Raw genomic sequence first — 16002 nt, 5'->3', positions numbered from 1 at the left:
TGGCAAGGATTGGTAATTCCGGCCGGATTTCTGAAGAAAAAATAAAGTCACTGGAAGCACTAGGCTTCCAACTTTAACCAAGTTAGCCTTGGGAGCTGGTGCTGTCCCCCTGCCTCGGGCCTGCGGTCTCTAACCCTAACAGTTCTAACTGGCAGCCTTGGATTTTGGTACGGTAGCTGGATTGGGGTGTAGCCTCAGCTATTAAAATCAAAGGAGAGGAACTCAGTGCTCCCTTGGCATGGCTGGAGAAAGGCTCTTCCACGGAAGAAAAAGCCTCCCTTTCTCAATGAATGCAGTGAGCCTTGGCTGATGGGCCCTCAGGACCGTCTTGTGCATGGTTCTTGCGTGCCCACCGCAGTGTCCAACTCCCGAGAGAGGTGCTCAGTAACTTCTCTGATGAACCAGAGCCTGAAGGGGTGACTCTTAATATCCCTTAAGAGACCAGCCAAATCATTAGGAATTTGGCCTCTGCCAGTTGTTCTTGGGGGAGGCTTCCTCACACTGCAGGCCTTAGTGTAGCTGAGCGCAAGTCAGCTCCCCTGAGAGGTACTGTAATGAAAGGAGAGTGCACCACAACGCCATGTTTTTCCAAGTGTTACCCATTTATAAATAAGTACATTTGCTTTCATACATACAGTTCATTGTACAGATGGCGATCTGTATACATGGGCAGGAAACTGCATTCATTTAACTTTTCACATCTATCTCACACAGCTCACATGTACAGACAATAAAACTGCTCAAGCAAGTACAGCAAAGGAAAACGTCTTTCCTTATACACAGGGGCCTAGATGCCTCTGTTGGGTGTGGGACATCCCCACTGCACGAGTTCACAACTGTGTGGTGTTCAATATATCAGGATAGAGAACAAACATGCATTGGATAATATACTGTACAGAGAAAGTCCTTTACATCTGAGTTATAGAAAACCTAAAGGAAAACTAAGTGCATTAAAGCTTTTTCCAGCAAGTGTCTTGAAAGGACAGCAAAGAGGAGGAAGAATCAAAATCATATTAGTACAAATCACTCTTTAATTGTAGACTGTACATGTCTGTACTAATTAAAATCATCTTGGATTTGGAGGAGACAGAACAGAGACAAAGATGCTATGCTGGATGGAAAGGAGGCCATGCCTGAGAATGGCACCTGCCCTGAGCCTGACGAGGAACTGGTCCCACTCAGCAGGAATCAGCCAAAGAGGAAAAAAAAACAGAAACAAAAACAAACCAAAAAAACCAAACCAGAACAGGAAGTGTAACTTACAGAACTTCCAAAATAACCTGTGAATGAAGTAGAGATCTGGAGCCAGCATTTCTAACACTTTTCCAGTAAGTTGGTTCACAATAAGGCAGGTACATTCAAGTACTGAATTTTCCAGAATTGACTCTCTGTCTGGTCCTGGGGACCAAAGGGATTGAGTTGAGTCCCCCTAACCAGGTGTTCTGGTTAGCGATTAGGCAAAAGAAAAATCCAGCCAGCAAGTGCTACAACACAGCCCGCTAAGCTCCTTCCTTTCCACAGACTAGGTGGAAAAAACGAGAGCAATGCCGGCCTGCACCTATATGCATCCAGCTAAAACCTGACAGGTCAGCTTAGTGGAGATATCACAGAGTCAGCAGAAGAAATGAGAGGATATGGGTGAGGAAACACGAAAGTAACACTTGATTTTTGGTGTCCAATTACGCATTCATTTGGTACTGACTTTCAAAGCTCTGACTGTGGCCATCAGCTGGCCACAAGCATCTCAGGGTGGTTCAGCTGCTGTGAGGCATTGGACACCGAAATGCAGGTTACCAACACTTCAGCCCTTGAGTGGTCTGTGTTATAAAAGTTGATGAAGTCCCAGTGATTATTCAAGTAGCTCTGCACAGTGGCTCCACCAGCCCCATTGTGCTTGTGTCCAGGCCCCCAGCCAGCCACCTCTTCTTGGGAGCAGCCAGAGCTGAGTTCAAGGCATTGCATGGTGAAGGTTTCCATGACACGTCTTTGTAGGTAGCTCCTACCCCTAAGCCCTTTGTTCACTGTTGTCAGTCATGGTAGCTGCTGGTCAGTCTGGAATTCCTAGAGGAGAAGGAGAGAAAGCCACACACACCCCCAGTGCACACGCAACCGGGTGGCACAGGCCTGGTGTGGGAGCAGCTGCAGGCTGCCTCTGCAGGGTAGCTTCTCGAGAAGGGGGCAGCCCCGGGACAGACAGGCAGGGCGGGCGAGGCTGGGATGGGGTGGGTACATCCTGCCCCCTGGGGAGCCTGTTCCATTTTGTGGCAAAGATTCAGCAAGCAACTGGTTTTGTCCAAGGCAATTCTGCAGGAGAAAAATAACTATCTTTGAATCAAACCATCCAACCGTGACACCTCTGGAGTTATAAAAGTTGGAGGCCGAGAGGAACTGAGAGGGATGCTCCTGGGGAAGAAATGGGTCTTCTGCACACCCATTCATCCACCAGAGAAAAGGAGCTCTGGTCAGCCTTCCCCCAGCCTCTGCCTGGCTGAAGGTCCAAAGCAGGAAGTGTTCAAAGAGCTTATCTCGCCACATCTGGCACAGATGTATGAAGAGCCCTTTCCAGGCCTTTGTTCCCTCATTCTCGAACCCTCTTGAGCCTATGAGCCTGTCTGTTGTTGGCCTGGATGTCGCTCCTCCAGAGATGCTGCCATTCTCTGCTACCAGACAAGCCTGGTGCAGAGCCACAGTGACACCTAGTGGTAAAGTATGGTGAAGCAAGGTGACATCCACAAAAACCCACTGTCTATGACTAAAATCTAAGGAAAATACTTATGGATATTAAATTAGATACTGATTAATTTTTCTGTTGGGTACATCTCTGGAATATAAAAATACCAATATTTAGAGAGGGGGTTCATAAACTACTATACAATATAAGGGCTGAGAATACCTTTCTCTAAGCTGTTCTGTTTACAATAATCCAGGCTTAACTAAATTAGCAAACTTGTTATCTCTGGACAACGACCTGGGGTACTGTACATGATTCTAATTAGTGGAATTTTCCTGAGCCTTCGAGTTTAAGTTAAACACATCTAGAAAGAAGGGCACATGGGAGAGGAACAAGAAGGGTTTGTGCTCTATTAACTTGGGACTTTTAATAGCGCACGTCTGCAACCCGGACAAGATACAACAGCAGATACAAAATGGTCTCCATTTTGTCCATGCCAAATTCTCATGTTACACAGGTTTTCCCTTTACTTTGTAAATAAACATTAATTTTTAATTGTTAATTGTGTGCCTTACTGATCCAGTAAATAAAGTAACCATGTCTCAGGAGTCCCTAAGAAAATTGCTGGAAAAGCACTTTAAAATCACGGCAAATATTTTTTTGTATTTAAAAACTCTTAATCTTTTTGATGCTTATATACAACAGTTATTTCTTGTGCTATAAATGTTGTGATCCACTGCTTGCTTTCTTTCCTTTTTTTTTTTTTTTCCCTTGAAAAATACACTAAAAGACAAGGGCGGTTTTGCTATTTTCTAATGAAGACATTACTCACACTTAAATATCCAGTATTTATCAGTTACAAATTCAAACAATAAAGTGCACCCATTTAAAGACATGATGTGATGGAAACCCATTAGTGCAAGAATTCTGGGTGAACGGAAGGTAGGATTTAGTGAGAAACCTATAAGCTGAAGTCTGTCACCACTGTCTCCATTTCAGGGTGATGTGAATTGGCTGAGTGGAACTTACCGGTTTCATGTGAAGAATTCCCCCCCCCCCCACCTGAACCCAGACATTGACTGAGCAAGTGCTGCCTGGGGAGGAGGCATCTCTAAGGTACAGCACTGAGATCGTCCCGTGGCAGTGAAGTAGCAAAACAGGGCACAGGCAGTCTGCTTACAAGGAAGAGCTTTGTCTCCTGCTCCAATAAGGTCCAGTTGGCAATTTTTAGTCAAAAACAACGGGCGCCCAGTAGTGATATTCACTCCCTCTTACGATGGCTAAAAAAGAATTGCATCTTGACTGTTGACAGTTTAGTGTTTTGTCCAGTAAGGCATGGACCCTAAATCTGTCTGTCCTAGAAAATTCTAAGAGACACGCTCGGGAGAAGTGGCATCAGTGGTGTATTTGTAAAACTACAGCACCTGCTTGCCCACTCACGTGAGTGCAGGTGGTACGTGTGGTGTTCCAAACAAACAAGGGGCACTTTTCTAATAAACACTGAGAAATTTTCAAAATGTAGCAGCAGCTCCTCAGTGAGTAGTAGTTAAAAAGGGTAAGATGCAAAGAGCCCAACAGGGCTGAGATCTGGACAAAAAAAGCTGAGAGGCTGCTGGGCTCCTGGCTGTAGGCTGATGCTATAGCTGTACATTTCACCTTCTTGATGAGAGAGAGAGAGACACTGATGTCCACTCTGGGCTAGGTGAGTGGGAGACAGTCCTTAAGCATCAGAGAGAGTGGACAGAGGCTGGGTCTTGAGTTAGCCTTGCTGTTGACTTCTAGCACAGGACACACATCCCGGCCTGTTCCAGGCTTGGGGGTGGAGGGGTTCATCTGTTTGGCAGAATCTAAGTTAGTAAAGAAGTGTTTCTGATTTCAGCTTCATGCTCCCCATGTCTTAACGATTCTTTCAGAGGACACTTACTATTACAAACAGGTCTGGTCACATCTGGATTTTTATTCAGGAAACCTCCCTTCCTGTAGCCCTTTACTAACAAGAGCAGAATGATTCCTGGTAACAGTGACCGAATTCTCTTTTGTTTACTTTTAGTTGTTTAGTTTGTTAACTTTAAGAGCTGATGTGCAGTCGCTACCAGGCCTGTGCTAAGGCTTCGATTTCAGTGTTCTTGCCGTCCCTCTCATGCTGGCCTCAGTCACTCAAAGGACCGGTTAGCAAAGGGCCACCAGACACAGGAGATGTCTGGAGGGTGACTGGATCAGAAGACTTGCTGTCTACCTTATGTGCTCCTACCCAGGGCTGAAAGGGGTCTTTCTTCACCCGGAAACACTTTGCTGTGCCTGGCTTTTAAATATCAATCCCCAAACACTCCTACCTAGAAAAAGAAAAGAGTAAACAATTCCTGTAATAACAGATAATGAAACAATAGATCTTGAAATGGAGTTAGACAGCATTTGCCATGGAATGCAATGGCCCTGGGTGCAAGCTCTGGGAATAAGTCTTACCGTCCCCAGAGAATTCAACTTCCTTCCCCCAAAACCAATTCTTCACTATACCATCTGGGTTTAAAAAAAAAAAACAAAAAGAGGGCCAGTAGAACAAAATCTGGCTCTAGGCAAAGATCCAACTTAACAGGATTACTACACCAGGCAACCTCCGGGAAGAGAATGCTTTTTGAGGAATACGATGCTCAGTGACGTATCAGAACCCAAAAAGTAGATTTCTCCAAGACAGATTTTCTACAGCCTTTCACTGAGAATCCAGAACAGTCTCTCTCTCTATGTATTTATTTATTCTCTCCCCCACCCATGGAAAATCGGTAGCTTTTAATGGTTAATTTGGCTAAAAACGTAAAGAATAACTCAGTGAATTATTTAGAAGTATGCATGATTCTCATCCAATTTCCTCGGCTGACTGGAATATTTAAAGGGCTGGTTGTTTCTCAATGTTCCTAAAATGCCTCTTGGGAAATCCATGTAGTGACATTTCAAATAACTGCATTGGTGCTTTCTTATTTCTTCTCTTTCTCCTTGATCCTTTACCCCCAGAGGAAGACCAGCGATAATCTAAACGAACATTCTAGACCGGATGGCTGCAGGGAGCTGGCGGTCCAGGGGAGGAGACCATGGCACAAGAATGCACTGGGGCTGCTATTTGGATAACACTGGATAAGAATGCAAAGGCAAAGGGGCATCACACTCTTTCTAAAGTTCCTAGAAGAAAACGAACAAGAACATCTTATTTTTGTAAAAAAAGGAGAAAGACGTTTTACACAACAAGAACATCAGTGAAAGCGATTGTCTCCTGGAAAAAGCTGACCAGTGTGTCTGATCTCCCTGGGTTAAAGCACACGGTACAACAATCTCCTCGTTGGCATCTGAAGAGAGGGAGAGAGCGTGTGGCTAGGGTACAGACAAAAGAAACCCAAGTCCTGGCTCCCCGGAGGCCAGCTTCCCAGTTGGCTGCATGCAAAGGATTTCGGCATGTGGGCTGCCACCTCTGAACACCACGCGGAAACTACATGAGAAATTAAGCCAGAGAACTACCTCGAATGTGGAAACCAAGCCTGAAAATGTGCAGTGAACACATAGGGGTCTCACTCCAACACACGTCTTTTAAACATTAGACTCCACAAATGGTCTCTTTGGTTTGATAGGGGACGTCTGCCCGTGTCGAGAGTCCCGGGACAGCTGCCTGTGCAGGTTGTCCTGGTACGCCTGAGCCACAGGGAGGGTCCGAGCCACCTTCACGTCGGGGTACGAGGAGGCCTGGCTAACTCTCTCCAGCAGGTCTCCGCGTGACCCGTTAGCCAGCATCCCATGGGGGCTGTAGTAATCGTCCTCCAGCAAGTGGCCGTTCTGTGCATTGTTGGTTTTGTTATAAAAGGCAATGTTGCTGATGGATGATGGTGGGCTGAAGGACTCAGGCTGAGGCAGGTTGCCTGGAGACGTAGGACTGAGAACGGTATCCACTGATGACACTGCCCAGGTCCGATTCTGCTGGTGAAGGTGGGGGTACTGTTGAGTCCGGGCTGTTTTATCTATGATCCCCATGAATGGTGTGGTCCTGGATCGGGTGGGCTCACTAGGGTAACCTCCCTGAGTGGGAGACACTGGCGACAGCTCGTCACATGACCTATCGTATGCCGGTTTCAGTGGGATCTCCATTTGTTGAATCGAGGAAGATGGCCGGAAGGTAGGAGTTAGGTTGGAGGCAGATGAGATACTATTGCTAGATGGAGAGAAACGAAGGCCTACGCTTTGGGAGTGCAGCAATGGCCTGGGAGTTGGTGGGTGGGGTTTGATTTCATTAGGGTTGACACTAATAGGTCTTCTGATTAAATGTGACACATCGGGGGAACCTAGTTGGCTGGAGGAACGCTCCAGGTCTAGTTTTGAGTGACAGACTGGGTAATAGGATGCGGACTGGCTACGCCCAATCTGTGGTGTCTGGCTGTATCTCATGCCACCTCGATAGGCGGAGGAAGGTCGCTGGGGAAGGTCTTCTTTGGTCAACCCTCCGTGCTGACAGATGGCGCCTGCACTCAGGCTGGCCTGCACATGCTGCACGGGTCTCCCATCCCCTACAATCCCCCCGATTGACCCTTGATAAACCAACCGGCTCTGACTTACTCCTATGTCTCCTTGTGAAGACTGGTATTTACCAGCCATTGAATGGGCCACTTGGCCATAGGCCCCTGTGGAGATGACAGTGCTCGAATGAACTGCTGAGCTGGGCTGGTTGCTTCTCACGATCTGCGCTTTGGCCGGCTGGAGCCTGAGCCCTTGCTGGGGCACTGCCACGGGAAGCTGGGGCATCTGGTAGGGCCGCTGGGCCATCTTGGATAATGGAGATTTCGGTCTTCCAGGAAGCTGACTAACATTTGTTTCTTGCTGATAGCGCACGGGGGAGCCTGACTGGGATCTATAGACACTCATGCTTTCCGCAGGAGGGCTGGCCCGATACTGAGGGCCTCTGCGGAGAGGGGACGGGGGAGGGCTCGGGTATTCCTTGCCCTGCCCTCCCACAGGAGGGGGGCTGAAGCGGTAAGATCCTCCCTGATGAGCTGGGGAAGTGTGCGGGGGACTAGGCCTGTAATGCGAGTTCTGGTGAGTCGGAGAAAGAGCAGGTGAGGTGGACTGATAGCTCTGCCTAGTGGGAGAACCTACAGAACTACTGGACCGGAAGTCAAAAACCTGGTGAGAGCCGAGAGGCGAGCTGGAGACGTAGGCCGTGTCACGGTGGGCCGGGGAGGGGGGCGGGCTCTGGATTATCGGGGGCCCCTGGCTGGGCCGAGCCTCCGTCTGGAGGCCGATGGACACATTCTCAACATCCTGTTCCAAGAACTCCTCCTCGAGTATGTCCTGCACGGAGTAGATATCTTCATGCTGGGGTTCGGGTTCTGTCTCTTCCGGTAACTGCTGCTGAGGCTGCTGCTGTGCCGCCGGCGGCTGCTGCTGCATCTGCCGACACTCCTCCTCCACTCTCAGCAGAAGCCTCTGGATCTCACGGTTGTTTGGACACAGCTTGATGGCCTCGTTCAGGTCCTCTAAGGCTGCTGCAAACTGTCTGCTTGACAAAATGTAAACACAGGAACTGGAGTTATTCTGAATCAACAGGAACCACCAAGAGCTGAGAACACGGTCACTGTTTCAGAGAACTGTTAGCGTCTGGGGGCATCTGGGGGGCTTTGGTTTCGTCTGATTTGTAAGGAAGGAAATAGGTAGGCTGTCATTCCAGAAGAGTCCAGAATGATTCCCTAGCCAGTTCAGCCTCCATCTTCCCTCTGGCCTCTCTGGGATCAGTGGAGAAATGTCCCCATTTTGTCAGTCCAGTGAGGCCCTTCAGGAAGTTTCTCTCAGTGTCCAAATGCACACCAGGTAGTATGAGGGTTGGGTGGGGTTGTCATTTACAGGGCCACTGTCAATTAGCTTAGGAACAAAACAGTAACTACAATATTTAAAATCTTGCTGATCCAGCAGAATTTTTTCTTTATATTTTAGCTCCAATTTCCAGGCCTGTTCCATCCTAGGCAAGAACCCTGTCCTCTGCCCTTTCTACCCCTCACCCCACAGCACTGCGGCTCCTCCATTCTGCTACATCCAAGCTGGGCAGGCGTTAGGCTTGCTGACGAGGAAACTCAGATTCTAGTCTACAGATAAGGACACAAACGGTCAGAGATACTCCCGTCCTCTCTATTAACCTTGCCCAGAAAAGGGGCAATTGGCCTTGTGGGGAAGGAATAATCCAAGGGGAAAGAGAATTTGACAGTCAAGCTTCTGTAAGAACTCTGTTGCCCCAGCTAATTAAGACTAAGATCACTGCCACCGTCATCACTAGACTTAACCTGGGTTTGATTTTCAGGACCACATGCCCCCTGGTCATAGCTGTGAACCTGAAGCAGTTCTTTTACAGGCAGAGTTGGGGAGAAGGGCAGGGCGCCGGGCAGGAGGCATTAAGGACAGTGACAAGTTATCTAAAGATCACTGATGGCAGTTTCTAGATCTTTCTGGAGGCTTTCCTGCCCACTGGCCAAACCACAGCAGATGGGGCATGAGAGATGGGGTTTCTCTTGGGCCCTCTCAGTCCTGGCAGCAGGACCTCCTGTCTCCATGCATGTGTGGTGTGGTGCTGGGAGGGGTGGGTATGGGAGAAGGACGCTTGATCCCACCAGACTTGAGGAGAGCCCCAGGAGGAAGACTAAATGATCCAGGGAATCTCCCAAAGGCCTGTAAGAAAAGAAAGAGGGGCCTGTGATATATGCCCGTCCTACTTTCCCCTCTAAAGGGCTGGGAGGATATTTTGCTCAAGTGGCCTCTTCTTAAGCCACCAGTGTCTCTACGCTATCTGCTTTGGGGGTTAAAGAGCGACTGAGATACGGCAGAGGCTTCTGGGAAGAAGGTGCCATTCTCCAACAATGAAAAGGCAGTTTTCTCCCAAAGGAAAATGCTCTAGATCTCCACAGCCCCAAAGAGCTGCCAGCTGTACGATGCGTTCTGTGCGATGGGAGCCGTCCCCAAAGCTTGGTCCTGCGAGTCCTCAGGGACAGACATGGGGGTCTGTCCGATATGCCCCAGGATGGTCTACGTTGCCTTGGCCAGATTTTCAGAAAAGAGAGCTCTTGCTTCTCACCCTCTCTCTCTCTCTCCTCACCTGCTGCTGCGTTTTGCCCTTGCTCTTGCATAGTAAGCTTCATAAGATTTCGGTTTCAGCTCCAGGGCCTTAGTAGCAAATTCCTCCGCCATTCCAAAATCCTGTCATTACAATAGGTGTGCAAATGAGTCATTGAAGAGATATGAAAAATAGACATCTTGGGAATAAAACAGATTATATGTACATTTCTTTGACATTTATGGACGGAACACCTGGGATTCTTGACATGCCTGGCATGGCTCTAGCCACAAAGTTCCTTCTGCCTTTTGCCCTGTGTGGCCCTGCAATGGCTCACAGGAATTCATCTGCCCAAAAGTATGAAAATATTTTTAATTTGTCCTCTTTCTGCCTTTGCAACATAGTTCTTTCTGGTCCAGAAGCCAAATGTCAACCCACTGAAGCTCTTGAAGTTGGAAACCCAAACTCTTGCTGCACATGCGTATATGAGGCAAACACACACGTCGACGCCTCGTGTGTGCCCTCATCCTACCCCCCACCTTCCTGCCGCACCCACTATTCCTTGGCTTTAAAGGGATGAGAAGTAAGTCTAGGAAGATGGGATTTGTGTAAAAAAGAAATGACTGGCTATGGAGACGGGATGGAGGAGGGACGTCAGACAGGCTTGCGTTCGATTCTCTGCTCCGCTTTGTGAGCCCTCGGGGTGTGTTGTGTGTTTTCTTATCCATACGGACCTCCCAGGTAGGATTAAGAGCAATAAAGCATTTGAAAGCTCCATACACAGTCCCTGGCACACAGGAGATGCTCAATGAACGGTAGTTTCCATTCTGTTTCATAGAGGCTTCTCTGGCCTGCTCCTTCTCTTAACTTGTTCCTTACTTAGGAAACATTTAAAATTTAAATAATAATAATAAGACAAGAGAGAAGACTGGCTGTCACTGGGGCCTGTGCTGTCACCTCATCTCTTAATCACTGAGGCTGCCTGGAGGAACACGGTCCCATCTGTCCTCATTCTGAGAAGCCCTGGGAACAGGAACCAGGGAAACGAAGCCATAGTCTTCAAGACACCCTTACATACTAAACTAAAGGGGAAGGTTTTCTCCTCTTTTACTATCAAAGCCATAGTACAGCACAGTAGCCTCTGGTTACACTTGTGAATCCTAAGGCAGAACAAAGGTCCTGGGGTGGAGGTAAAGTTGAAAAAAAAAAAATTAATGGGCAACTTTCGACATAGGACGACAGACTTCAGGTGGTCCTGGGAGGTGATTAACTGTTTCTGATCCAACGTGGAGCTACAGAGGAAGTGTTCTATTTCATAGCATCAGCTTCCAGCTCTACTGTTTCAACCTTTCCCCTTCATTTTTTCTTTTGGGACAATTGTTATTTCTGGGAAGATTACAGAGTATTTTTAAGAAGCAGACTATTTGTGAGGCAAAAAGGCAGCCAGCAGGTTGGCAGCAGCTTCGGAGCTTTGTCTAACTCTTACTAACTGGAGGAGACCCTTGCTGCTGTTTCTTCTGCTTCACGTAAGAACCTCACCACCTTTCCCGGAGAACCTCTCCCACATCCCCGCTCTCCTCGGCACCTGGGAAAACGCTGCCTCTTAGGGCATCACGGTGCCCTCTGAGATACCCAAGTCTATTTATCAGGGTGCTCTTTTCATTGCCATCTAAAGATGGATGATATAAAGGTCACTTTTCCAGAACCGACAGCAGATCTGTTGCTACTGAGGCTGAAAGCTCACTTCTGTACGCCTGAGTTCTCTATCCCTTTATTCAAACATTCCTGTTTGGCCTGGATTATTTTTATCTCCTGAGGAACCATGAGACCTCAGGCTAGTGGACGTCAGAGATGCCTGACATGATCCTGGCTATTCCCAGGATCTGAGAGAGGGTTCTTGGCCCAGGAGTGTCTGCAGGTCAAGGGAGCAGTGCCTGAGGCCATCAGAGGCTGTATCTGCAAGGCAGGCAAGAAGGACCAAGGACTATTTAGGGGATAATAAAGGACCAGGAGGAGTTCTAAGACTCCCTCTGTGACAAGAAGGGACACGTCATGTTAGAATAAAAGGACGAAGAAAGAAGTGAAAAGTTGAAGATTAGCCTTAGAAATTAAACCTTGAAGTTCATGGTCCTGGGCCCTCTTTCCAGCCCTTCCTTAAATGACTAGGGGGTCTACCAGTAAAGAAGGGAATGACTAAAATTTGTATCTAATTGCATCTGGAATTCCAGTGACCACTGCTCTCACATTTTCCCAAAGACCAGAAAACTGACCTGGGGGCAGGGCAGGATGATGATGGCACTCCAATCACTTTCAGCAGGAATTAGGAAAATTCAGAAAGCTACAAAGTGCCCACAGGATTAACTTTTTTATCGTTTGAGGTACGGATTGTACTTAGACTTGATTTCTTTCAAATTGCAAATGTCAGTGCTCTGTGAAGGACAACCAAGTTCCAAATGGGGCAGACAAGGATTTCAGGGGCCTGGTAAAAGCCAGTGCATGACACGGACCGTCAACTTCCAGTACTGCAGAAAGGAGCCGGGATGAGAGGGACTTACGTTCATTTTCCTGCGACATCGAGAGAGGTTGAGGAGGAGAGACACTTTTAGTTCCCGGAAGGTTTTCAAGTCCTCACCAAACCCTTCTCTAGGGAATTTCTTCAGAGCGTACTGGTAGCGCTGGGCAGCTTCCTTTACTTTCCCTTTCTAGTGGGAGCACAAGAGAGCAAAACACAGTTGGTCTGCTGAGCAGCTGAGGAGGTTTGCCCCCACTCCCTTCCTCTCTCCGCAGTTACTACTAAGGGTTAGGCCCTCCCAACACCAGCCCTGACGGTGAGAGCAGCAGGGTCCAGTCTTTTCTACTGGAAGCTCACCTGGCAGGTGAGGGGTGACGAAGGGGATTCCCAAGATACAAGCCAGAGAAACAAAGTCTTGGCGTATGAAAGGCCTGGGACCCCAGCTTCCCAACTGGACTCCCAAGGAACTGACCTTGTTCATTTCAAAGGAGGTTTTTCCCCGACCTGATCTCCCTATAGGACACATAGCATTCCCCAGTCCCAATCACTCCAAGGTTATTACTACTTCTTTACATCTGTTTTATCTGGAAATTCTTTTTGTTCCACCTTGCCAGTCCTCTACAAGAGGCCATTCTCCTCCTCACAAAGGATGTGGGAGCTAAAGCAGTCTAGCTGTTGCTCCCCTAATCTCATGGCATAAAAGAATATCAATGAGTCTTGCCCTGTTTTTCGAAAAGGCATGGGGTAGGGTGGTGGTAGACAAGTGAAATTTAGAATTTGTGATTCCATCTGTGTCAGAGGGATTTTCCAAGATGAGGTAAATCTGTGACCCACCTAGGGAACTGGTCACAGGGGCCTTGAACTTTTCTTACATTTTGCATCTGAAAATCTATAAGCTGAGCCCAGAATGATGCAGGAGGCATCTCACACTGTTAGCTGCCCTTTATCCACTCCATTCTGTCTGTATAGTTGCAACTCCAACCAGGGATCCTGATCTTTTATTTTCTCTTTAGACCCTTTCACTGAGGATAGACTTGGGAGTCTTCCAAGGCAGAATTCTGGGTAGGAGCAGGAGTAGCTCTGCCTGTTTAGGAGGTAGGACTCCTTGTCTTAGGGTGCCACAAGTTATGTCATGAACAGGGCTGAGATTCTTGACAGCAGTGCCACTCTCGAGTCCATAAACATGACACCCTGAGAGGCCCTTCCTTGAAGTCATGTAAAATCATGGCTGGGTCAGAACTCAAGTTTCCTAGAAGCCCAGGAGTCCTAGATTACAATAACTCTCACTCAAAGGGTCTTTGGGAAATACAACGGTACTCCCAGGAGCTCTGTATACTCCTTACACAAGGCGGAAGTAACGTGCATCACAATCATTTCCTCATCTTTGGGCCTGGGCATGTCTCAGTGACACCCGCTGCCAAAAGTTGGGCCGGATTTGTATTTACTTTAGGAAAAGAAGATTCAGCTAATCTTAACACAATGAGATAACTCTGACATGGGAAGTTCTTAAGGGACTTCCTGCAGCCCATGGGAGTTTGTGTGTGTTAGGGATATGCAGCCTTCAGCTTGAACTGTGAGTACAAGAAGACTTCATACCTTTTTTGTTGTCATTTCAAGTAAATCTTGTAATTGCTATTTGTCTTGGTTTCCTTTCCTTCCTCAGGGATGCTGATAAGCCATTATTACTACAGAGTTTTAAATCTACATATATATTAAATATAAAAGCTAAGATTGATGCCTCTTTCCCACAGACTGGAAATATCTGCACTATATAACGTTTCTTTTACTTGTCCCATGGTTTCCAGGCTCCAATGAACAGATTCCATGTAGAATCTACGCATCTGCCTATTAGTGACCAGGTAAGACCAGGTCTTTAGGTCCGTCAGCTGCAGGCATGTGCAGGCTACTCTTGCTCTCTTGTTGAGAAAGCAAAAACCTGGGGTCCTCAGCTTACGAGCCCACCACCGAGGGATGGCACTGCCTCTAGAACCAAGGGCGAGACCTGCCAAGACTTCGGGAGGTTCTACAAGGAGAGAACAGTCAGGGCTGTCTGGAGGACACGGTTCCTTCCTCCGCTCACCTTATAAAACATGTCTCCCTCTTCCATCAGCTTGCTCAGCAGGATGATCATGATGTCTGGTTTGGAGGTGGCCATCGCCCATGTGGCTGGACCTGTAGTGTACAGGATGCATGATGGGTAAAAAACTCATACAATGTAAGGGTGGCAGGAAGCTAGGTGAAAAAAACACCCTTGGGGAATTTCTGCTGAGAGAACAACTTGCTCCACAACAATGGCCTCATCTTTTAGAACTGGGAGTGTCTTAGTAACTCCCACTGCCAAGAAGCTGCGTTGGATTTGTATTCACCTTAAAATAAGAATGTTTGAACTGTCTGAGTTTGCACCACTGGAGGGCAGCAAAGCCTGCGTGTTGTATTTGGGCAGGCGATGGCTTATTTTGGAGTTATTTTAAATAAGGAAATTGGGAGAAAGGGTTTACATTAAATGTCACCATAAGATTTTAAAAATCTAAAAAGGGTAATTTATTTCAGAATCTGGGACTCAAGAGCCCCAGCTGTTTAGTCTCAATTTTTAAATACGTTCTTTGCAGAAGGGAAACCATGAAAGACTCTAAAGGTTCCCCTAATCTGTAAGTACTGAATAGGACTCCTGGGATTCATGCTGAACCAGGAGCACGGTTCCAATGTGAAACAAGCCAACATGACCGAGGACCACTTTACCCACAAAGAGAAAGAAAAGGTTAACTCGATTAGTTTACGGATGCCTGAATTATTTACCAACTAGGCTTTTCAGGGTTAGTTATCAAAAGTTCAAGTTATTCTCTACAACAGTCATTAAAAAAAATCTTCTTTTAAGGTGAAGTAAATTAAAAGATTAGAGGTGTAGGGAACTCATGCAGGCTAAATCAAAGAGGAGAAGGCAAAGCTGATCAAGCCATCAGACCACGCCTGATGCTGACAGCGGTGAAATATACCTCGTGGGCGACTCGGTAACGTCTGACAACCTTCAAAGAAAGGAGAAAACAAAAAGTTGTAGGAGAGGAAAAAAAAATGGATGAAGGTGAAAAAAAAAAAAAAAAGAAGGAAAAAGCAGCGGTGAGAGGCAGGCAGCAAAAAAGCCAGCATATCAGCCAACCCTTGACTACAGGCCTGAGGGACGGGGAGTGGATGGGACGGCAGCCGCAGGGACTCGAGAGTCCAAAGCACACACAGAGCAAGGGAAAGCGAAGGCTGTGGCGGTGCAGGGATCCAGGATGCTCACAGGGCGGGGCTGCTACCGAGGTGTCAGCGCTGAGATGTGCTTAAGGTCGGAGCAGCCTCCTGGCTAAGGCTACTCGGGGCACCGCAGATAACCGTGTGATTTTGGACACAGGGTAGCGTAGACCATGGCTCAGACGGTGCTTTCTCTGGGCCAAGAGCCTTCTGTTCACTTGGACAATAACTGGGCCAGGGCAGAGGGGAAACTACATACACGCACACCACACTCCCAGGGCAGCCAGACCGCCGGACCAGTCTGGCCCCTGGGCACAGATGGCCAGCACCTTCTTCCTTTTTCCTACCTATCTTGGCTCCTTTCTTCAGAAGAGTGACAACAACAGAAGTGTTCCGGCACCCCACTGCCCTGTCCAAAGGGCGCATTCCGCTGTAGTCAACGTGCTCAATCATGGCCCCGTGATCCACCAGGAACTGGACCTAGGACACGGACGAAGCAGCGCAGTTAACGCAGGTGTG

The 16002-nt window shown here is 47.7% G+C and overlaps 1 protein-coding gene across 10 annotated transcripts in view; it reads right to left on the bottom strand.

Moving 5' to 3' along the window:
* Positions 1–581: 581 nt before the first annotated feature.
* TANC2 (tetratricopeptide repeat, ankyrin repeat and coiled-coil containing 2) overlaps positions 582–16002 on the bottom strand; it is a 357810-nt gene continuing 342389 nt past the window's right edge. For 5 of the 10 annotated variants that reach the window (XM_073797499.1, XM_073797503.1, XM_073797502.1 and 2 more), the window contains 6 exons: positions 15831–15963; positions 15246–15275; positions 14333–14424; positions 12296–12442; positions 9783–9883; positions 582–8201 (listed from right to left, as the gene is read on the bottom strand). In XM_073797499.1, coding sequence (XP_073653600.1) covers positions 6245–8201; positions 9783–9883; positions 12296–12442; positions 14333–14424; positions 15246–15275; positions 15831–15963 — 2460 coding nt within the window. In that variant the 3' untranslated portion in view covers positions 582–6244. The remainder of the gene's footprint in view (positions 8202–9782; positions 9884–12295; positions 12443–14332; positions 14425–15245; positions 15276–15830; positions 15964–16002) is intronic. The other 5 variants (XM_073797500.1, XM_073797506.1, XM_033848251.2 and 2 more) reach the window with 3 other exon arrangements.

Source organism: Tursiops truncatus, chromosome 20 (genome assembly GCF_011762595.2).
Source record: "Tursiops truncatus isolate mTurTru1 chromosome 20, mTurTru1.mat.Y, whole genome shotgun sequence".
NCBI lineage: Eukaryota > Metazoa > Chordata > Mammalia > Artiodactyla > Delphinidae > Tursiops > Tursiops truncatus.
Note: the sequence above shows the minus strand (reverse complement) of the source record. Positions and strands in the feature narration are given on the sequence as shown.